At 39.3% G+C, this 24692-nt stretch overlaps 2 protein-coding genes across 6 annotated transcripts in view; one reads left to right on the forward strand and one right to left on the reverse strand.

Annotated features, from left to right (window-relative positions):
* The window catches only part of PSME3IP1 (proteasome activator subunit 3 interacting protein 1), a 38235-nt gene extending 28950 nt beyond the window's left edge, over nt 1-9285 (reverse strand). Inside the window, exon 1 of one of the 5 annotated variants that reach the window (XM_061138574.1) lies at nt 9262-9285. The gene's annotated coding sequence lies outside the window, so the exon portion shown is untranslated. The other 4 variants (XM_061138575.1, XM_061138573.1, XM_061138571.1 and 1 more) reach the window with 4 other exon arrangements.
* Nucleotides 8282-24692, forward strand: part of RSPRY1 (ring finger and SPRY domain containing 1) — a 35613-nt gene continuing 19202 nt past the window's right edge. The window contains exons 1-4 of the mRNA XM_061138566.1: nt 8282-8437; nt 18832-19336; nt 23823-23875; nt 24552-24664. Coding sequence (XP_060994549.1) covers nt 18987-19336; nt 23823-23875; nt 24552-24664 — 516 coding nt within the window. The 5' untranslated portion in view covers nt 8282-8437; nt 18832-18986. The remainder of the gene's footprint in view (nt 8438-18831; nt 19337-23822; nt 23876-24551; nt 24665-24692) is intronic.

The raw sequence follows: 24692 nt of genomic DNA on the forward strand, positions 1-24692 counted from the left end.
ACACAGACTGCTTCCACCATCTCTTTCTTCAATTTGAACATCTCCTATAGGTCCTTATTCCCTGGCACTTCAACTACTATTCCCTTCTTGCCTGCAATGCCACCAGTGGCCCTCTGGTTAATGAATTTTCTATATTTGGAGAGGTCAAAGGACAGAAAATGTTTATGAACAAGTGGTCATACTCCTCAGTATGCTAGATAATATTCAGAATATTCCTTCTCCAGAAATATTCAAAACTTCCCTATCAATAAGTACTGCCAAGAAGCTAGCTTAACTTCAGACACTTTTCATGACAACTTAATCTAATTCAACCAACATATAACAGATACCTTCTGTTGCAGTCTCCCTACAGGAGGGAGAACAGGTAATGATGATTATAGATTCTGAGATCAAGAGACCTTGGTTCAGATGCTTGTAAGTTTTATGATTTTGGGGAAGTCATTTAACTCATCTAAGCCTTAGTTTCCTAATCCACAGATTATACTCATCAATGGAGATTAAGAGAGTACTGCACAACATAAAGTTTCTGTGAGATAAACTAGATAATTCATGTAAAGCACTTAGCACAGTGTTTGGGACCTACTTAAAAATGCTTTAAAAGGTCTGTCATTATTGCAAAGAGCTATGCTGAGCTCTGGTTATGGGAGTGAGAGAAATATACTACCCTGTGCTCAAGGAGTGTAGGAGAAATAAATCAGTGACATAAACAACCATGACAAGTGAAGTGGGAAAGGGATCAGATGAAACTGAGGGAAATCAGGAAAAGCTTCCATGTATATGTATTTGGTAATTCTATAATTCCCCTTTACTGTAGTTCTTTTGTTTTATTATTAATTCAATTTAAATAAACTCAACATTATGCTCACTGCTTAACTATGTCTGTGTCCAGCATTGTGCAAATTCTATTGGGTTACATACAGAAAATAAACGTTAAAGAGCTAGTACTCTTGTACTAGTTCCTAACAGATAACAGTGTATATAATGAATTACCAAACGGTACAGCTAAGAGGCAGTAATGAAGAGAACAAATAGGGATCAACCCCGTTTCCCAAGCTGAAAACCTGGGCATATACTTAAGACTCCTTTTTCCTTATTCCCTTACATCCCACTAGTCACCAAGTTCTGTTGTTTCCACTTCACAATGATCTCTCTTTAATTCATCCTTTCCTTTCTAATGTCTTCTTTTCAGGGCCTCATCTTGCATAAACTACTCTAAGAGCATTCTATTAGTCTCTCTGTTTCTCCTCTGGCCCCTATTCCAGCTATTTCTAAGTCTACTATAGCATTTATTTATTGTGTTTTATCACTTACGACTATTCCAACAGCTCTTTGTATCCACAGTGCTTATTAGCACAGTGTCTGGCATATATTAAGTATATAAGAAATACTTACTGGATAAAGCAACCAGGGAGAGAATTTGAAGAATTTAAGCAGAGAGGAATGCTCTCACATACATATTCTTAGATACTGTCCAATGTAAATTATAGAAAATAATAGTCATCAAACAAGTATTCACTAACGTGTCTTTGTCCCATAGGGAATTTTATTCAAACATCACACAACTTGTGCAATAGGAAACACAGGACCAAAGATTACATCACCTTACTATATTAGATAACTGACAGCTTCAAGAATAACTCTTGCTACTTTCCTTTAATTTCAGCTAACTAAAAAAAAAAAAGCTCTCATACTAAAAATTTCTTGCACAAAACATTTTTCTCTGGAGTCCAACATTCATTAGCTGTTTATTTTGCAACAGAAAGGTGATTTCTACCCTCAACTTATTTACCTTCTTCCAGAAGCAGAGAAATCAGAAACTAAAGTGTTTATTTCTAATTCCTACAACTTACCTAAATTTTCACAAGTCTCTTATTTTCCTCTTTGGTTAGAATAATTAAAAACAAAACACAAATAAACAAAGTCCAGGGGTCTGGAAATCTAATGATAAAAATTCATTTAGGGACGAAGATTTACATTGAGAATGCTTATTTTGTCCTTACTGTGTTTAATTTTAGAAAGAATAACTGTGCCAACTTTTCTTTACTCTCATAGCACTTTTTTATGGTGATTCAAGTTCAATTATCAAATTAAACAGTATTTTTTTAAAGGATTATATAAGTTCTTCAAATAGAGAATTCATGAAAATCCAAAACCATACCAAAGTCACTTTGTCCCAACTTAAAAGTTTCAAACTGATGCAAATTTTCAAATTTGCTTGACAGCCAAAGAAACAATGTTCTTATATTTCAAGCTGAAGTAAATGTTAAACACTGCACTACTGTGTTTGTACTGGAGATTGTAGTATTTAATTTCCAGATTGGTGAGACAGAATGGGTTTATGCACAACATGCTATATAAGTTTCAAAAAACAAAACTTACATTGCTGCTCCCAAGATAATTGCCATTGCTGACATGAAAATTATTCCATTTAGCTCGTGCCATGATGCAAGTAAATGAGATCTGGTTTCCTCTGGATTTGAATTTTGTTTTGGCAGACTACTTAAGTGTTTACATCACTGGCCACCATAGCCTCCTAATTTCTAACATTAGATACATTGTACTTGTAAAAATACACCAGGGCAGATCAGATCTCTGTGTCACAATGTTCTAAGACTTCCCCAATGGGAGCAAAAACAATAGGCCAATCCATGTTTTTTCTGTTAGTAAATATACTTAAGCACTGCTCTTCCAACATTATCCTGATGTTCAAGTCACGTGAGATTTTAAAATGTAGGACAGAAACTAAGAGGAATTTGGCAAACTAAAAATCATTCTAGAAAAGACTGCTTTCTGGCCAGAAGGCACTTCTATCAAACTACAGTAACTTAAATCAAGCCAACTTTCCCTATAAAACTTCAGAGCATGACAACTACTAACAGAACAGTCTGTTAGCACTTATTACTACAAAGTAATTCTCAGTCACTCTTCTAACACTGAGGCTTATTTAACCTACTCCACTAGCAAAGAGGACTAAAAAAATCTAAAAATGACAGCACAGCATTAGCAAATGCAATTCACATGTAGAATGTTTACTATAAACAGCAATTTGAAGTAACCTCTTTTTGCAAGACATCTAGAAAACACAAGCAATGTATCTTTCCACAGCATAAGAACAGTTTCATCATATGCTCATTTACCTTGAATTTATCTAGTGATAGATCCACTGGAAGAAAAAAAGATAACAATTTAAATATTGGTTCCCTTAGCTGATTCTCAACTCCCCAACTCATCCGTGCCTCTTAGAATGTAAGTATTTCCCCCTCACTGTATGTAACTCTAATATGAGCTATATTTTTTACACACAGTGATTCTTAAATGCAAACCAACTACTTTATCTAAAACTCAAAGGAAAAAAATAGCATCTGTTTCAAAGCTGGAGAAAAATCTAGTCATGTTGGAATTTTGCTACACTGGTATACGTATACCCAACATGGTGCCTCCCTAATAGATTTCCGAGGATAGCTTTGGCTACATATTATTTTACCATCTGGGCTGACTTTCAGTTCAGTCCAGTCCCTCAGTCACGTCTGACTCTTTGTGACCCCATGGACTGCAGCACACCAGGCTTCCTTGTCCATCACCAACTCCCAGAGTTTACTCAAACCCATGTACATTGAGTCAGTGATGCCATCCAACCATCTCAACCTCCGTCGTCCACTTCTCCTTCCACCCTCAATTTTTCCCAGCATCAGGGTCTTTTCCAATGAGTCAGTTCTTCACATCAGGTGGCCAAAGTATTGGAGTTTCAGCTTCAGCATCAGTCCTTCCAGTGAATATTCAGGACTCATTTCCTTTACAATGGACAGGATGGATCTCCTTGCAGTCCAAGGGACTCTCAAGAGTCTTCTCCAACACCACAGTTCAAAAGCATCAATTCTTCGGCACTCAGCTTTCTTTATAGTCCAACTCTCACATCCATACATGACTACTGGAAAAACCATAGACTTGACTAGACAGCAAAATAATTTTGTCTTGCTGGCAAAACAAAATAATTTTGCTTTGTTGGCAAAATAATTAATATGCTGTCTAGGTTGCTCATAACTTTTCTTCCAACAGGCAAGCGTCTTTTAATTTCACGGCTGCAGTCACCCTCTGCAGTGATTTTGGAGCCCCCCAAAATAGTCTCTCATTGTTTCCCCATCTATTAGACACAAAGTAATGGGACAGGATGCCATGATCTTAGTTTTCTGAATGTTGAGTTTTAAGCCAACTTTTTCACTCTCCTCTTTCATCAAGTGGCTCTTTAGTTCTTTTGCTTCCTGCCATAAGGGTAGTATCATCTGCATATCTTGAGGTTACTGATATTTTTCCCTGTAATCTTGATTCCAGCTTGTACCTCATCCAGTCTGGTATTTCGCATGATGTTCTCTACATGTAAGTTAAATAAGCAGGCTGACAATATACAGCCTTGACGACGTATTTCTTTCCCGATTTGGAACCAGTCTGTTGTTCCATGTCCAGTTCTAACTGTTGTTTCTTGACCTGCATACAGATTTCTCAGGAGGCAGGTAAGGTGGTCTGGTATTCCCGTCTCTTTAAGAATTTTCCACAGTTTATTGTGAGGATAGCTTTGATTACACACTATTTTACCATCTGGGTGGACTTTGGAACCTAACCCACACTAAATTACACTCTCTCTCACCCCCACCTTCCAAGCTTTATGGATCTCCTCTCCAAAACCAAACTAAAAAAAAATAAAGGACTTTACACTACACCAAACATACAAGGCCCACTCATTCAGTTGTATTTTTGAAGTAAATCTTTACAGGGAACATATGTGCAAGACAGGGCTTCCCAGGTGGCTCAGTAGTAAAGAATCCGCTTGCCAATGCAAGACTTGCAGGAGATGTGGGTTCGATCCCTGGGTAGAAAAGGTTCCCTAGAGTAGGAAAAGGCAACCCACTCCACTATTCTTGCCTGGAAAATTCTGTGGACAGAGAATCCTGGTGGGCTATAGTCCATGGGGTTGCAAAGACTCGGACACAATCAAGCAGCAATAGCAATATGTGCAAGTCACAGTGCTAGGTACTAAACTGAATTTTTAGCAATAAGGAATCTGAATTCAAAAGAAGAGAGAAGGTTAAGTACAGGAGCAATTTAAGGAAATGGAGAATGAGGGTAAATGCTCTAAGAGAAAAGAAATTAAGCACTAAGGAGTTCAGAAAATGAAGACTAGAAAAAAGCACTGGGGAAGCTTAACTTTGACAGCAGCTACGACACTGCTCCAATACTTTGGCCAGCTGATGTGAAGAGCCAACTCACTGGAAAAGACCCTGATGCTGGGAAAGACTGAAGGCAGGAGGAGAAAGGGACAACAGAGGATGAGATAGTTGGATGGCAACACCGACTCAATGGACATGAGTTTGAGCAGGCTCTGGGAGATGGAGAAGGACAGGGAAGCCTGGCGTGCTGTAGTCCAAGGGGTCATATAGAGTCAGATATGACTGGGCAACTGAACAACAAGGACACGGCACTGTGAAAGGTGGTGGAAGTTTTAGATAGGTGAAGAAAAATAACCTTTAACTCAAGGTTGCCTGAAAGACAAATTTCACTCCTAAAATCAAAGGGGGCTTCCATTTCCAGGAATAGCGGGCTAGGTAATTGAGACCAATCCCTCACTTCTGCAACAAATAAAACTGAAAGTTTTTTTAAATAATTCTTAAACAAATAGAAAAGCCCACAAGATAGTAAAGAATTCGACAAAAACACAAGACAAGGTGGAAACCAGAAGCTGAGCCCAATATTCAAACTGGTTTTCGTCCTGAGGATTTCTCTGATCTTGAAAGCTACTGTTTTGGTACCCTTGGGAAACAAAAGTCAAAAGCAGAGAGCCCACGTAAGGTGTGTGGGGTCTGATAACTACCTCTTTCTCCATCTTAATCTGGTACCCCAAAGAACTACAGCATCAGGTAAAGGTGAACTGGTAAGAAAAAAAGCAGGAATAATTGGAAACATAAACAGACCAAAGGACATCCAGACAGTGGAATTAACACATATGGATTACAAAACAATTATGCTTACCATGTTTAAAGAAATAAAAACCAGGCCTCAAAATTAACAGCGGAGCATAAGAAACCATTAAGAGAGTGGCATGGCACATTTGAAAAGAAAAAAACAGAACTTCAGTGACTAAAACATGCAATAAATTAATTTAAATCACAACAGATGAGTTTAGTAACAGATTAGAAATAACTCATGAGAGAATTCATAAAAAAGAAATTATGCAGAATGTAGTATAGAAAAGTAAAAAGAGGAAAAGGCATAAAGAAGAGAGGGAGAAAGGTCTACATTAAATCTGTAAAGAAGGAAGATACACAACAGCGCAGAAACAGTACATGATTATAAATGACTAAGAATTTTACAGAACTTATGAAAGACACTAATCCAAAAATTTAGAAGTGTAATAGACACCAAACACACTGAACAGAAACAAATCCACAGTTGCATACATCATAAGGAAAATTCAGAAAACCAAAGATGAAATAAACTGTAAAACACATGCTATAGAAAAAGCGAAACAGGTGGTATTTGAGAATGAAGACAAAGCACGTTCAAAAGGAGATCAATAGTGAGCACACTGAAATTGCTTAATTTACCTGCCACGAAGATATAATTACACTAATTGAGTCTACAGCTGAACCATGCGCTCAAATCACTTCATTTACCAGATACATGGTTTTCAATTTCTTAAGCAGCAGCTTGATTCTAATCACAAAAGCAAGATTCTTAAACGGGAAGGACTGCTAACCAGGTAAAAGGTATTGATATAATTGTTACAACCAAGAAGAATTTCCCCATGAGGGAAAGGCATTAAGACCCAGCTGAGCAAAATAACTGGGCAGCCTCAGCTTTCAGACCCTTATAAACTGTTCATCTCAAGATCTGTTTGCAAGACTGTAAAAGCTGCCTTTGTCTCTACTCAATTCCTTGTATCAAAAAGGAGTCTACTACACACTAATTCCTTTCACGGGGTTCAGAAGCAGTGCTTTCCAAACCATTTTTTACGGGGTCCTTGTTAACACAGCAATAAGGCAAACAGCTGGATTATCAACGAGTATCATCCAACCGCTGGTACACAAGAGGTCACTGGGAATTCTGACCGCCAGACCTGCACTTGACTTTCTGGTTCCCACCTAAGACTTGAGGCGGACTAGCTGGGGTGGGGGGGTCCGAGAATCTGTATTTTAAAAGGGCCACAGAAGCTCTTGTTTTTTGCTAGTTTCGAAACCAGTGCTAAAAAGGAATAGGTCTCCACCTTTACCGCGATGCGCGCTGGCTTTCACCTGGGCCAGCAGTTCTCAAGACGCTTCAACCCTCAGTTAAGTTTTCTGCAAGACGAACACGCCAGTTTGACTTCCTTTAGAAGAAAGTGCACTGAGCACAGAGACTGGTACATGGAGCATAATTAATGTTTCTATCCTAAACTAATTCTGTGACTCAGAAACTCGCAACCAGGCAGGCACCCCCACATCTCCGGAGTAGCCTGGAGCCGTTCCAAGACCTGTGAGATAGAGCTCACTGCTCGCTTGAAGCCTGCCACCCGGCAGAAAACGTAGAGAGGAGCCGACAAGAGACCCAAAGCCCCAGGACCGCTTGAAAGTGTCGGCACCCTCCTCCACAGGACCTGGAGGCGTTCCCGCGGGCTCCTTCGGCTTTCCTCAGGCTGGGCGCCACAAGCCCCTGTCTCTGGTGACTCAGAACCCTGGGCGAGAGCGCAGACTAGGGGCAGGCCTGGCCCTAAACTTCACGTCAGACGCAGCCCCCCACCTCCTCAGCGAGGACGCTGGCGCCCTGGTATCGCTGCCTGGCCAAGGCCCAGGCCGCACTCACCTACCAGCGTGCGGGAGGCGAGACCCCCTCACCTCGGCGGCGCCCACCCCAAACTGCCACCGCAAACGCCGCTCGCTCTTAAAAAAAATAAAAAGAAGGAAAGTAAAAACAGAAAGAATGAAAGCAAGAAAACAGCCTTTGCTTTGGTATTTCTTTCTACCCTTCAGGGCTTCCTTTTCCTCACCGCCACAACAATGTTCCGCCCCTCTTCCGGCGGTGTAACCCAATCCGTACCTCCCTTCCTCCCGAGAACCAGATGGAAATCCGGTGCCTTGAAAGCTAGCGGGAGAGACTTGATTGGGCCATTCACACGTCAGCAAGGGGATTGGCCAGCTCCCTCCAGGAAGGCGGGCCGAGTCGTGTTGTCACGTGATGTAGTCCCTGAAAGCTGATTGGATGTGAGGAAGAGGGCTTGCCACCGAGGAAGGGGCGTTTCCTAGGGGACTGAGGGAGGGCCGGGGCGGTACGAAGCGGGGGTGGGCCCAGCACGTAATGGCAGCGCCGTGGCCTCGCGTCCATCTTTACCGCTCTCTTGGACCTGTCACAAAGGAGTCGCGCCGCAGCCGCCGCCGCCCCCTCCCTCGAGTGCGCCCGAGAGCTGGAGAAAGTCAGTGCCGCAGCCCAGCCGGGAAGCCCCTAGGAACGCGAAGCGGGGGGAGTCCCAGGGCTGGGGACGTTCGTGAGGGAGGGGAACAGCCGCCTGAATCTGCGGCGGGGAGACCGGACTGGGCTGGGGGAGATTCTGAGGAGGGGGCTGGGAGCGGGTGGCGTTGGGCAGAGCCCAGAAAGCAGCTCGGAGGTTCTCCAGCGAGGCCCGTGCTGAAGGCGCCGGGAGAGGACCCTGGAAGAGGGTGTTTTCGCTTTCGGGGTTTCTTGACCGAGGAGGTGGTTGAGGGTCGCCCTTCTGCGGAGGCCGCGGCCAAAAGGGCCCAGGTGAGAGGCAGGTAGCTCCTGGGAGGCTCCTGATATATAGTGGTGCTCCTCGGGGGTGGCCAGGATAGAAGGGCAGATAGGAGGATGCTTGGGGAGGGTTTCCTTTTGTGGAGTTTGAAATTCAGGTGGCAGGAGTGGCAGAAGACCATCCCTGGGGAGGCTTAGACGTGCCTTAGAGTCAAGAAACGCCTGAGAGAGAGCGAGAAGCTAGGAGTTGGAAGCCAGAGCTAGCGGGTTCCCCTACCTCGGAGGCCCGATGTGAAAAATGAGTAAGAGCCTGGGGAGAGGGGATTTGCTGCGCGGTTCCGGGAGGAAGATCCCCCTCCCCCCGCCCTCCTCCCCCCCCCCCCCCCCCCCAAGCCATAGGAAAGCCCGGGTGGGAAATAGAGAGAAGCGGGAATGGCAGGCTTTTTACTTTGAAACATAGGAATCAGCCGTTTCTGGACATAGTGCAGGTGGAGTGGGGGAAAGTCCGTCCCACCGACACTCCGTACGTACGTGACTCTTCGATCAGGCTTTTGTTCTACCTGATACCTCAGTTTCCCTGTGTTTGGGGTCGGAGATCGAGGCAGAAATGATCCACTGAGACTCTTCAGTTCTATCCTGTGTAGCTGTCTGAATGAGGTTGCTCCCCCTGGAGTGTTGTACTTTGAACTTCTAAAGGTTAGAAGAGTCTATTTAATTGACTGAAGGGAGTCCCCGGGTTATCCAGGCCCCTTACCTGCCATCTCCTCCTCCTTAACCTCCTTGGGTCTCTTTTGTAAAATAACACAGTGTGTGAAAGTGTTTTGCAGACTACAGGCTGTGTGAAAGTATTGTGATTCTGCCATCAAAGGGGTTGCTGTTGAGGAGTGAAAGTGAAGGCTCTTTCTAAACTGTGAGACAGTGTATAGATACAAGGGATTAGCATTAATACAGTTGGTGATCACCTATGGAGTGCGGGAGCCATATTGTACTGAAAGCTTCAAGGTTTCCAGCTTTTTAGGTTGTATAGTCTAAACCCATGATTTCAGCTCCAGCTTAGATGAGGGTGGAGGATGGTTTTTTCCCAGAGTTTTAATTTACTTTGAACCTCTGATGATACTGCAAGAGATAGCACTATAATGTACTCTTTTCCTTCAGGAATTTTTTTTTTCTGACAGCTGAAATTTTCCTCCAGGTGATTTAATCTCATTATTGTAAACCACTCCCCCCTTTTCCATATATATGTATTTGTGGCCTTTTTATGTACAGGTAGTGAGTATCATGTTTTCTCCCTCAGTTTTTATTTTATAAATGAGACCTCTGTTTTTTCTCCATGAATATTATGCTTTCCTGGAGTCACCCCAAACCATACATTATGAGGCACATTAGCAAAGGCTTTAAAAATTTTTTCCCACAACGATTGTTTCTGCTTTTCACCCATGTATAGTTTGCACTTCCTGGGATGATATCTTGCTTTGTAAATCCCTCTATGATGTTATAAGTACTGTGTCCATGGATGACATTTTCCTAATTTTTGGTTAGTTGCAATTGTTAGAGCTGGTTTAACAAATATTGAGTAATTTGTGATTTTTGAAGTTTCTTTTTTTTTTTCTAAACAAAAAGCTGACCTGAGTTTCCTGTTTTTCTAATCTTACGTTCCATGAGTCTTTTTTGAAAAAATCCCTGTGGTGATTCTGTGAGCTTTCTGGTTCCCAAGATACACATTGTCCAAACCTGCTGCTTTAATCTGTGTCCTGCTTTTGCCATTTTCATAAACCCTTCTTATTTCTGCACTTCATGATTATTTTTACCTTATTGATTATAGGAAGTGTTCCAGCATACTCTCTGTGGACTTTTTCTGCTTCGTCAGCAAAATAACTTTTCACTTAGTAAATTGGCCAAGAATCAAGGGGAAATAAAAACAGAATTTTGTGTGAAAAGTGAAAGTCTATCATTTGTGTCCGACTCTTTGCAGCCCCATGGACTGTAGCCTGTCAGGCTCCTCTGTCCATGAAATTCTCCAGGCCAGAATACTGGAGTGAGCAGCCGCCATTCCCTCCTCCAGGCTATCTTCCTGACCCAGGAATCGAACCTGGGTCTCCCACATTGCAAGCAGATACTTTACCCACGTTACTTAAAATTGGAAATTTTCTGTTTTGTGGTGGAATTCTTGTAAAGTAGGATGTGACAATCATAGGGTTGCAAAAGTAAGTGAAAAGTCATTAGACACCACAGACAGGAACTGCACTGGAACCAGTAATCTATTTCAAAAGAGTTATGGGGTGGGGGTAGTAAACTATGTAGCTTCTCTTCAAATATTTGGGCATTTTCAAAGCATTTCCCATTGAATATGGATAGTTTTTCCTGGTGTTCAAATTATAAAATTGAAAAACAGAATAGTTATGAAATAGTGAATGCCATAACTTGGGCCACAACCTGAGGAAGAGACTTTGACAACTTTGTAGGAATGCAAATGAGTGACTATGTTCCCTTTGGTTTATCTGTTCAATAAGTAAACTTTTGAAATAGTTTTCTTGCCAACCTTTATGATTAGAAAAAAGGTACATATTTGTTCTATTTTTTTATTTCTATTCCCTCTCAGTGTCCAGAGGGAATGCTTGCTGGTTCAGTATGTAAAATCATTTTTGACTATAGATAACTATGATATATACAAGGCTAACTGAGGTAATACCTAATAAGTAGTGGTGAACTCTTGGAGAATATTCCACTTTCTACCTCTCTAAGCTTTGGGAAACTAAGAATGCATTTGAGACAGCAGAGGATTGATACACTCCTTAAGTTTGTTAAGGAATGAACCCTGCATGTAACTTTCGTATTGCTTGAAATGATAGTTTTCAAACGTAATTTCATGGGTCTTATATACATCAAGTAGAAAGTTTCAAAATACCTTATTCGGCAGGTTTATTATTATCTCAGTTTAATGTTTCAGTGTCAGTTTTGTTTTTTTTTTTCTTTACCCCTTCTACCTCCTAAAGAATTAAGTTTCCTTTTCTGTGCTCCTTTAATGCAATGATTCTCAAAGTATGTCTCCTACCCTGCCCCACCTTGTTGAAAATGCAGCTCTTTTTTTTCAATTCTTATTGCTTCATAGTTGTTCATACTTACCTGCACCTAAAGGCTACTTATTAATAATCTACCAGGTCACTATACCATGATGTTCATGAACCAAAACTAGCGTAACATTAGAGTTTACTGTTGTCTCTGATACCTTGTTTTCCCAGAAGGTACTGTCCTGAGACACTTGGCAGCAACACAAAGCTTCTTACCATGTCATGTGCCGAATGGGGATTCTTACAATATTCTGGAAAGGTGCTTGTTTAGGATTTATCATCAGTATTGTCTCAAATTGATCTTGGTTTTTCATTGTGCTTCCTCTTTTATTTATTTTTCATTAGCATTACCATTATCTTCATCTTTATCAATTAAATTGATGGACTTCCAGTTAACCTTTCAACTGCATGGTCAGGGATATATGTACCAACAATATTTTGTCTTATCATTTAAGATATGAATGTGTTGCAGTGCAGATCTAAATCCTTCATTCCCCTATTGCCAAGGCTAATATATATAGTCACCTAAAAACTTGCTTGTACAGATACTTGAATGTTAACTAAGTTCCTTTTCCACTGGAAAAATGGTGGCACGAGAGGCTTCCTTCTGGTGAACCTGACACTATATGCATGGGCTTCTATGGCAGGTGCTGTATTTTCTATTGGGCACTCTGTTGTCTGTGGCTGCCCTTCATCCCTTTAAGAAAAGTATGAGGGACCTTTTTTCATCTTTGCTCTGTGCCTGGCATATTAGCATTGGATTCATATTTATGGAGTGATGTGTTCTCAGCTTTTCAAAGAATACTTTTTACAGATTTTAGAATGAATTCACTTAAAATACTGAGTATCTGTTAGATGGGCTACAGTCCATGCGGTCGCGAAGAGTCAGACACACCTGAACAACTAACACTTTTCCTCTTAGGTTCCAGTAGATATACAGTCAAGTGTGCAACTGAGTGTTTCAGACACCATTTTAAGTAGATTTCATTGAGAAAGGTGTTGCTATTCATGCTGTTTACTTTTTGTTTGCTTTTCTTAGCAGCAGAGAGTTTTCTATAACAGAAGAATCTTTTCAGATTTGTGAATGATGTGTTTGAATGACACATCTATATTATTTCCTGTTATTTGGTCTTCTGGAGGTGAAAATCCCCCATAGTATGGAGTATTACATTTGTTTTTTTCCTCTGGATGGCAGCTGTCATTAGCACTTACCTCAGTTCTTCCTTAACGTTTCCTTTTTGGGTCCAAGACAAATTTTTCAGCCTTTGAGACCAGGCAGGATTATTCATTTCTCCTTTTTTTTCCCCCCCTCTGTTTTCTTTTTACTGTCATTTGCTTTTGGTAATCCCCTACTCTGTTCTACCCTAAGTACTCCTCCAACAGTTCAACCAAAAAAATTGTCTACTTTTCCCTCAAAAAATACTTTCTTAAACCAAACTCACTGCACGAGAGAAGTATTAGAATCATTCAGTGCTTTTCCCAGACAACTTGAAAGTTACAATCGTGGATAAGAATACCTTCTGTGACTTAAACCTCAAGTGCTCATTGCCACTGCAGACAAATAGTTTTCAACACCTGAATGACATGTAAAAATATCAGAGCTGCCCTTCCTTTTGGGGGAAAAGTGAAGCTCCAACCAAATATTTTACAATCTTTCCCTTCCCTTTCCTCTGAAATATCTTAGACTCTAGAGACAAAACATCCTCTTGTTAAAATGTCCTCAGGTGGTTTCTGTTTCAACTGGCAAGTGTACTCTTGATATACAGTACATCTTTCTTACCTACTTATTTTGCTACCAAATAATCTTGTTGACCTCCAAGTTTTACACGTTGACCTGCAAGAAAATTGTGGTCTTCGGAGTGTCCGGCAGGATATTTTAAAAGCAAATGTATGGGTTAGGCTTCCCTATCTTAATAGGGTTATACAGGTATATGCAGTAGACAGAGTTCAGCACCTACATGTTTAAGAACTGTACATTTTATGTAAATGTAACCTCAAAACATATTGAAGCCAGTTAGTGATATACATGCTGATTTTTTAAGGGAGAAGTACATTGATGCCTTTGAAAAGCATCAAGGAAAAAAAAAGGTGGATTGATGATGGATATAGGTGTGTACAGATGTGATAAAGCAAGTACAGTAAAATGTAAATAGTAGAATCCAGGTGGTGGGTATATACGTATACACTGTAAAATCCTACTTTGCTGTATGTTTGAAATTTTTCATAATGAAATATTGGAGGAGCATAGTAAACATGACACTAGAAGCTATCACTTGTAAATGCATTCACTGTCTTATGGGAAAATTCCAAAACATTTTTTAAGAAGAGAAAATCATTAAGATTTCCAGTGTATTATATATTGTTATTGTTCATGCTGTACAATTTAGCCTCTGTGGGGTGGACTGGAAAAAAGTGCTGCATTCACTATTTTGGAACAATAATGTAAAAATGACAGCAATACTAATTTTATGCCCAAAGTTTGGTTTGGTTTTTCTTCCTTCATTTAACCAGCCTCTCCTTTCTTGGCAGCATAGTCCTGAGGTTTTATTTTTCAGAGAATAGAAAATGTTCTTAAAGTCACTAAGCTGTATTATGATTGAATGCAAGCAAATATTTGAATAGATGAATCATTGATTCCTGGACCATTTGTTAGAGAGGGTTAGACCAGTGGGCAGATGTCTCTGTGGTGAGTTGTTTATGATGGTAGAGGTCTGTATTTTGAGTACCAGCCCTCACTGCTTTAACACTAACACTGAGAGCCCAAGTTTGATTTTTTTCCCCCCTCTCAGAGCAGCTTTAAAACATATAAAATGGAGAATAAGTCATAAATGATACTGAAATGGAAAGAATAGCCTTTATTTCCTTTTTTTCAAAGGGGAGGATAAAAATAAATAATACTGCACTTCAGAGAAGTAGATTTGCAAAGGAAATGTTTGATTGTAATTAGATCCTTTCAGCAAAATGGTTATGAACCCTGAGATGATTTTAAAAGCATTACAATTTAGATGGTAAGAGAAGTATTTTTACTCATAATGGCATCCAGTGCCATATCATCTATCAGAAAATAATTTCATTCATCATGAAATCAGTTGATGGTTGCCACAGGTGCAGATCTGATAGTTGTATATATTTAAATTATGTGACTAGATTTTTTTGTTGTTTCAAAACTAACTTGACCATCTAATGCTAAGTAGTATATAGATATTACAGATGTGTTGCCTTTACATAATCTCTAGTCTTACTCATTTTCCATCTCATGCCGTCTGTCAGCCCTTGAATAACATTACCCATAAGCAGCGTACCATCTTGGTTTAGTATGATGCTTCACAGGGGGCTGTGGTGGGAAATACAGGGGACTGCTTCATCCATTGTGTTGACATGTACTGTACATCATCTGTACCAGATGTAACTGTATTCTGGTGGGTTTTTGACTGACCTCTCCAAAAGAGTGTATTCAAAGATAGCCTCAGATCATTTCTCTGGAAAAGGAGATTCACTTTTTAGACTCCAGAAGAATCACTCTTTAGTGTTCCAGCTTGTTCCTTCATTCAGTCAGGAGGTCTTGCGTACAGTCCCAGTTTCTGTGTTAGGTTCTATAGCACAGTGATTTCCAGACATGGCTGCCATTGGAATCATCTGAGGAGCCTTTAAGAAAACACTTGCTTGGGCCACATCCTAGAAATTCAGATACTGCCTATTTGGAGTAGACCAGGACTTGGTATTTTAAGAGGCACCTAAGTGATTTTAATGCCCATCACCTTTGGGGTTGATTGTTAAGCTACATTCTTTTCCAAGGTTTTTTTCCCTTGGAAAAAACATACAGATAAGTAAACATCGTTTCAGTGCAGGGTAGATGAGTTCTATAAAAGGTAAGTTTGTTAGTTATCTTAGTGCTCATAATTAAGACAGGTCTTATTCCTAGCCCCCAACTCCCAGATCATTTGGTTACTTCTGATTAGCTGTGTACTCATTTGATAATAACATCTTGCATGTGGGGATCCATTTAAGTGTTGGGCACCGTGCCATGTTTTACAAGTATTATTCCATGTAGTTCTCACAGAACTCCTGTGAGGTGTAAGAACTGTTACTATCTTCCATGTTTTGAAGTGTGTCAGTAGTCAGCATAATTGGAATGCATAGCTGTAAGTATTGCAGGGCTGGGACCTGCGCCCAGACTGACTGCAAAGCCTGTGCTCTGTACTGTAGGTGGCCTCAGGTGTCCTGTATGAGATGGTAAACTGAATGTTACTGTCTTAAAACAATGGTCTGTAGAAAGTGAACCACATAATGCTTTTTGGAATGAGATAAAACAAAGCTGTATAAAGTGTTTAATTGTTTAACTTCAGCACTCAGTCTTTTGCCTAAAGTATTCACAGTTTAGTCTCTGAGAAGTATGGTGAGTGATGCTTTTCCAGATGAAAAGCTATCCATGTTTTAGTCTTAAATAAATCTGAAAGATCATACGCTATGTTCACTTATTTGCCCTGCTTTTGGCTTTAACCTTCAAGAACACTCTGTATGCTCATTTAAAGATCACGGCTAAAAAATTTGAAGATAACAGCTCTGATTTTTTTTCCTTGTTTGCTTCATAGTCTTTCCTTTGAAATGCCTCATGGCTTCTCCCACCTAATTAGCTTCTTTGCACCTGGTCTTTATAGCTAATCCTTAAAAAAAGAAAGTTTTTGGTTTTAAAATTTTGAAAATATAAATTTTGTTTTTTTACATTTCCTTCTCTTAACAAATTTTGTAGCTGACATCATTTTCTAGGGCATTTAAAGAAAATGACTCTTGGAAGAAATTGACCTGAACTATACTTCAGTTCAATTTGGGAATAGGAAAAAAAAAAATCACCACATATAATTCTTCCAAATTAGTCAGATTTTTAGCAATACCCATACGCATTTCTTCCATTTGCTTTGAAACATACTAAATAGAAATGTGCATGAAAAAAAAAAAATAATAAAAAAAAAAAAAAAAAAAAAGAAATGTGCATGAATTATTCTACATTCAGTTTAAATAAGCCTTAGCAAAAATAATTTGGATGGAATAAAGTTTTAAGAATTTGAGATCCAACAAACTCTTATTTTCCTTATATATTTATTTTTAAATTAAAATTCTTTATCCATTTGGAATTTTCAAATATGGGGAGGAATCTTGTGATTGTGGTAGGAACCTCATTCCCTCTACTTGGATAGTTAATTGTATCATCACATCACATGTGTATCATGACTCATACTTTTCCACTGGTTTTCCATGTCTACAAACGTCTTTTTAACCCACTGCTTTCCTCACAATCACTCCCATCCTTGCAGTGATGGGAATGGTATGGTATTACTTGCACACTTTGCTGGTTTAGAGTGTGTTCTCTTTTATTTATTTTTGTTTTTTTATTTATGTTTGGTCACGCCACACACCTCATAGGATCTATTCCCTGACTAGGGATTGAACCTGGGCCACAGCAGTGAAAGCACTGAATCCTAACTACTAGACCATCAGGGGACTCTCACTGTGTTCTCTTTTAAAAGGTTATTTTCAGTTGAATCCTTGCATCACGCTCCCTACCTATGCTTCAGTCATATCCTTTACAGTACAACCTCCAAATTTTGAAGATGGCCTGATTCTTTTGGAAGAACCAGGAACATCTGTGGTCTTATACTTGGCTTACCTGTTGCTGTCTTGGTACTCTGGAGGGAGATCATGTCTATCCATTTCCTCTCCTCTCCCCTTCTTCCCCTCCCCTGTCCCTCCCCCTCTCTCCCACTATTACATTAGATTAAGTATTATATATATAAAGAATTTTTATCTCCATCTACTTTTTTCCTTCCATTTTTTTCCCATATGAGTAGTAATTAAACTGGGCAAATATTTGAAAGAATTTGCTGCAAATCCGTCCAAAATAACAGAAACAAGTTTTCTCTTGCTTCTAATCCCACTAAGTTATTTTCATATTTATATCTATTCCTAAGCCAGTGCTCAAGATAGGAGGATTTATTTGTAAATAGCAAATGTTGCATAGAGACTCCATACCAGTCTCTAATGTGTCTGTTGGTGTCCTTACGGCTCCTGGTCTTCAGGTCTCCAGGTGATTTTTTTTTTTCACCCTTTGCTACTGTGTTAAGTCTCCTGCTTCCAAATCTTTACTTCCTTTTACACCTAACCAGATTTTCTCAACTTAATGAAGGGCTGACTCTTATCATTAGGCTTTTTTTTTTTTTTTTTTTTTTAATGATAAACATGCTGTGTGGGATGAGAATGGCCATCCACAAATTTCTGGAGAGTGGGGACTATATCTTGTTTTTTATTCTCCCAGTGCTGACCTGGTGCCTGGTAGCAGGTGCTTAGTCAGTATTTTCAGACAAAGATCATTGGTGCTTCCCTATTCTTAACCTTGTAGCAGACATGTGCAGCAAACTTATCATTGTGAAAAATGTAACCTTGTGATATATATTGACCTTCCTCCAAACAAAGTCTTGCTTTCATAAAGGAAAAACTTTGTAATTACTTGTGTTATCTCTGTGAATTCTCAAGTGTCCTCCAAATGGGAAATCTATGCAGTTTGGTCATTTAAATGGAACACTCTACCCTTGTATTATTCTTGTTATCAAGTGGGTGCTATCACATTGTATCATAACTTTTTTTAACAACAGACATTTATAATTAGATATTTTATTTGAAACATATTAAATTTTCTCATTCACTCAAGAAATAGTTGGTTTTTTTTTAATCCACAAAAGGAGGCCTTAAAGCAATTGTACACATTCTTCTAATGTATTTCTATATGGATAGAAACACACATACATTTAAAAAAGAAATCTATTGTAACTCCTGTAGTTTAAAGGATGTGGTTTAGCAACCAACTTTATACTATAATGACAAAAAGAAATCACTGGTTGTTAATTCTTAAATAAAGACATCTCTTTGCATGAGAAGCCTATAAAAATAACCAAAGATGATTCTTCACTGTAGTCCTAATATCTATAAAATCAAATTGAGTAGCCAAGAAACCTTTGACTCATTTTCTTTTCTCTTTTAGACCTGCCACTGGATGACCAGGATTCCTTGTAACTGATGATGTTGGAGATCACCTCTGCAACTTTCTTCAGCATTCAGTTGTTAAAAACAAATAGGATGCAAGTTCCTCAATTCCAGATTATGAAAACAGTACTTGGAAAACTGAAAACTATCTAAATGATTGTCTTTGGTTGGGCCGTGTTCTTAGCAAGCAGAAGCCTTGGCCAGGGTCTGCAGTTGACTCTTGAGGAGCACATAGCCCGCTTCCTGGGGACTGGAGGTGCCGCTGTGACCATGGGCAATTCCTGTATCTGCCGAGACGACAGTGGCGCGGAAGACAGCGTTGATGCCCAGCAGCAGCAGGCTGATAACCGCGCAGTGCCCACTGCAGACGTGAGAAGCCAGCCCCGGGACCCTGTGCGGCCGCCAAGGAGAGGCCGAGGGCCTCATGAGCCAAGGAGAAAAAAACAAAATGTAGACGGACTAGTGCTGGACACACTGGCAGTCATACGGACTCTCGTAGATAAGTAAGTATCTGGCTCACGGTCACCTCCTATCTAATGAAAAGCCTTATGCCAGGAATCATAACTCTTGGACTCCTTCAGTGCATTAGGATATATCTGCCAAGCCTCATTACTCATAGGGCAGGGGGAGACTATTTCTTTTCTCATCAGAGTAAATTATAAGATTTGATCATTTTACTTGCTGACACCTACTCCAGTCTGGAAATGTCTAAACATTTCTGTAGCAGAATACACTGATGAAAGCTTTGATCTCTGTTGGGGAATGTAGTCAATATGGAGTGAGTTTGTGTTGAAGCCTACAAGAGGAAATGGTTTTGTGAAGACTCACTCTTATCTTGCTTGGCTATCTACTGTACTGACTAGAGATTCAAGATAAGTTGTTTGACCAATAACATTCAGGTCAGTCGCTCAGTCGTGTCTGACTCTTTGCGACCCCATGGTAGCAAGAATGTAGCTGCACACAACTTCTGTTGGCAATGGAAGGACGTAGGTCAAGAGGAGTTTCTATCCTCCTCCCTCTTTTACCAATATATCCCTTAGCTGACCCTCCTAGACCCATTTGGAAACTTGGAAATTGAAAGAAACTGCAGGACACACCTGTACTCTGTTTTGTTTCTCCCCCTGCTTTGTCTAAGTGCAGAATCCCAGACTGAATAACAGTGAGATTAAAGGGCATTGATCAAGTTGAAAAAGTATTTTAACTCAACCATATAGCACAGAAAGGAGCAGTAAGTTTTAGAACTGTAGTGGACAAAGGTTCAGATTCTGGCCCAGCCCCTTGACTAAACTACATGACACTGAGCAAATCACTTCTTTAAGCCTCAGGTTCCTCAGCTATAAAAGGAAAGTAATACCTTTTTGACAAGGATTATCATGAGAAAATATATATAAATCATCTAGTAAGGTGGCGCTAGTGGTAAAGAATCTACCTGCCAGTCTGGGAGACATAAGAGACGCAGGTTTTATCCCTGTGTCAGGAAGATCCCCTGGAGAAGGACATGGCAACCCACTCCAGTATTCTTGCCTGGAGAATTCCATGGACAGAGGAGCCTGGTGGGCTGCAGTCCATGGTTCAAAAAGAGTCAGGACGTGGCTGAGCACAGATAGTAATGGTGCCTTGTACAGAACATGTCCTCTGTAGAGGATAGTTGTTATTTTTTTTTTTTAAGTTCTGTCTGGTTTCCTTTTGCTTCAGGGTCTGCCAGTATATTTAAGTATCTCAACATGATAATCACATTTATGAGAAAACAGTTTTGTTTAGTTCCTGAAAAATGATAGCATAAAGCAAGATATACCTGTGCATATTATTTTGAGTTTTTTTTTCTCATAGAAATAAATTTATTTTACACATTTTCTTTTTGCTATAGAGCATGCTAGGAAATATTCTTACAAATATGCTCTTTAACCATCTCAGAAAGGCCTTCCTAAGTTTATTAAAACCTGTCTTTGAAGTAGTTCTGGTATCTGAATTTAATGTCATTTTAATATGTTTGTAGGAATATCTATTTAATATAAATCTATGCCATTTATATCCCCTAAATTCAAGCAAAGGTCTAGAAGCTGTTATGTAAAGTTTCTTCATGGTGACATTTAAAACATGCTATGAAATTGTAATGAAAAATTGTCCTTCCCAAATAAGGAAGTAAACCACAGCAGTGTTATTTAAGCCCATTGGGAAAACAGGTACAGAATAGACTTTGCCATATTTTTTATAGGGTGATTAAGAGAGGTGATTAAGGAGCAAAGCAGGAGCTTTATTTCTAAGCTTCAGTACAGTATTACACATTATAAGTGGACTTATGAGGCAAGTAGTGTACACTTGAAAATGGAAAAATTTGGCAGGTGCAGAACAGCTATAAAGGGACACGTTGGAGAATATAATGGCAAAATCGGGTTCAGAGAGTTTGTAAACATAGTTACAGAGCTTTTTTTTTTCTTAGAAACTGCTATAGAGAAAAGAATTTGCTAACCTACAAAGTTTATAAGACTGTTAAAACTAAACATAGAAGACAAGACAGATGGGCTTAGTAAGAATATGTGTAAAAGGATGTACGCAGATATCACATTTATAAAATGATCTTAATATTTATTGTTCTCCTCTCTCTACTTGTTACTTACAAGAGAATGACCTTGATTTGAGAGGACAGCATGGTTCCTAATGGCATAATGAGAGCATTGTTATAGGAAATACACTTGAAATATATACTTAATTTAAAAATCATTCTGAAGTTCAACTCTTTTGCCTTTTTTTCTTGTATTATATCCTCAGATTGCTGATGGTATTAATGTTACTTATTCTCATGACTTTGGAATTTTAATTTGCAGGCACCTCTCGATGGAAGTTTTTTTCTGTGTGTGTGTGTGTGTGTGTGTGTGTGTGCACGCACGTGTTCTCTCTTTCTCCATTTCTCTCTGTCACTTTCGTTGTCTCCATCTGAGGCCCAGGGGCCTTCAGTCTACAACTGAACCTAAAAGGGGTGGTTCTGAGGTCCCACCCCACTCTAGGAAGCCCAGGTCCTGCTGCATGGCTTTCTCTGCCTTTTTCTGTCACTGGAGACTTGCAACTTTATGCCCCCTGCAGCTCAGGCTACTATTTAGAGCTTTTCAACTCCTTTCACTGAGAGGGGAGTGCTGTTCCCACTTGATTTGGTAAGTCTGCTCCATCCCTCGCAACAGTGGGGCTTTGGTCCCCCTTACCTGCCTTGCAGACGTAAAGCTCCTGGTGACCTCTGTCTAGTTCCTGGCCCAGAGCTTAGTGATCTTACGGTTTTAGCATTTGCCTCCCGCCAGAAGTTCCTGCTCTGTTTGTGTTCCACAAAGAATTTTTATCATCTTCTTTTTTTATATATATAATATTTATGTTTTATTTGTTTGGCCGCGTTGGGTCTTAGTTGTTTGGGCCCACGGGCTTACTTGCCCAGTGGCATGTGGGCTCTTAGTTCCCCAACAGGGAATCGGACCCACGCCCCCTCCACTGCAAGCTGGATTCTTAACCACTGGACCACCAGGGAGGTCTTTATATTGTTTGAGGGTGGGGATGTGTGTGTCCTTTAAGTGTGTCTGTATAGAATTCAGGTGCTCATATTCCTCACTGGTCACTGACCTTGTCATTTTTATTATTTTGCCCTTCTTCCCTAATCACATTGTCCTTTTTACCTCCCACCTCCAAATATCAGTGGGTAACCATTCTTCCAAATTTAAGGTATGTTCTTCTAATCTGTCTGACATATGTTTATGTCTGTGTAGGAAGCCTATGTATATTGTTTTGTATATGATTTTAAAAATTTACTTAACGATTAGAGAAGTCTCTTTGATTTTAATTGCTCTCAGCATTGTGTTTGAGACTGCTACGGAGTATTCCATTGTATGCTCAAAAGTACTATATTTTGTTATCCAATAATGAGGTGACAGTCACTTGGGTTACTATTTCTGAATTCTTGTTCGTACTAATAGCATTTCAGCAAATAGCCTCATATGCACCTGTGTAATTATTTCTCTTGCATTGTTGAATATATGCATACTTAATTTCATTATTGCCAGATTGCCCCAGAGCAGTGTTTGTATTGGTTAGTTATATCATTTAATACAATTTTTTAAAATAAGAATTTCCCCTTATTTTGAAAAGGAATAGGATGCATCCAACACCGGCACCTAATGAGTACCTGACATGAACTTGTAATTCCCATATTGCAAGGTTATTCTGAGGATTAAATGATTGAAAACGATAGTTTTTTCGTTTGTTTTCTTTTTTCACAGTGAAACAGAGAGCCACAATATGTAGACAAATAAGCAGTGAATATATTCTTTAAATAATTAGATGATCAATTTGATGGAATATATTTCCTTCATTACTAAATTTTCCCTAAAGCATCTCTTTGAATTCCTGAGATCACAGTTTGAAAATCCACTGAATTAGGGGGAAAATGCCATTTTAGAGCAATGACTAATTAAGTTTGGTTTCTTTTTCTTCTAACCTCACTTTATGAAGTTTAAGCATATAGTGATATTTACCAGAACACCACCTAAAAATGAAGATGTTATGTAGGCCCTTGCTTCTGTAAGTCCTCATTTGGGATTGCATTTGCCTTCCTGACACTTCTTGAGGTATGTATGAGGAAGATGATGTTGGTCTCCCTGCCTTGTCTCTGTTGGCATTGGGATGTTAGAGGTAAAACTGAAAGTGGGCTCTGGCTTTCAGTATTAATCCTGTGCTTTGACTTCAGGCCACATGGTGGTCCTTTCATGTGCTTTTCTGCCCATTTTGTTAATGTTTGTGGGCTGTCATGGACAGTGACCTTGGAAATAAGTACATGTGGTGTGCATTTATCCTTAAAGATTATAGCTCTGGTTGTCTCCTCCGTCTTTCTCTACATTCACTCATATTCTTTTCTATCTCTTTCTACTCCCCCATACTTCCAGTTTGAACTTCTGTTTGAAATTGTCCTTTCTTATTTCTTCAAGGTTGATGTCTTGAATGTTTATTTTTCAGTGATCAGGAACCTCCCTATTCAATGATTACATTGCACGAAATGGCAGAAACAGGTATTTTTAAAGTTTTTAAAAAGACTTCCTAATTAATTAATGATCATGAAGAAATGTAGCCGCTTTTTAAAAAAATACTTCAAAAATACTTAACATACGTGATGAGGAAAAAAGCCCTTAGTCTCTGGAAATTTTCCTGCACAAGGGCAATAATTAAAAGCACTGTATTGTATTCTGAGCATATACTGCATCTTTCAGTAATGGTTTTATCTCACTGGAATTATTAAAATTATTTTGGCATTGACAGATCTTTGACTATAACTCTTCTAGAATGAGGAAGATAATATTTTGTTCCTCAATTTTCTAAATGTCATTCAGAAAATAGAGCCAACTGTTTCAGATACTTAATTTTCTCAGTTAACTCCTGTGTCATAAATAAAAGCTGGAAACTTTTAATCATAATTTGAGAACCCAGAAACATAGCTGGAATTTTCTTCAAATAAAGATACCCCTAAATCACCAGACTCCTGTAAATTAAAATTTTTGTTTCTACCGTGATGACCAGCAATTGATGACCATGTCCATGCCAAATACTAGCTGCTTAAAAGCTATAGAATATTTCTATTCTCCAAGAGTGGTTCTATATTAATGTGAAGTCATCTTGTGTTATAAGTTATATATTTTCACATTTTAAAAATAGTGACTTTATCATATAATCTTGTTGATTTGCTCTTAGATGAAGGATGGTTAGACGTTGTCCAGTCTTTAATTAGAGTTATTCCATTGGAAGATCCACTGGGACCAGCTGTTATAACATTATTACTAGATGAATGTCCGTTGCCCACTAAAGTAAGTTAATAATTATCTTTTATGAAAC

Source organism: Dama dama, chromosome 4 (genome assembly GCF_033118175.1).
Source record: "Dama dama isolate Ldn47 chromosome 4, ASM3311817v1, whole genome shotgun sequence".
Taxonomy (NCBI): domain Eukaryota; kingdom Metazoa; phylum Chordata; class Mammalia; order Artiodactyla; family Cervidae; genus Dama; species Dama dama.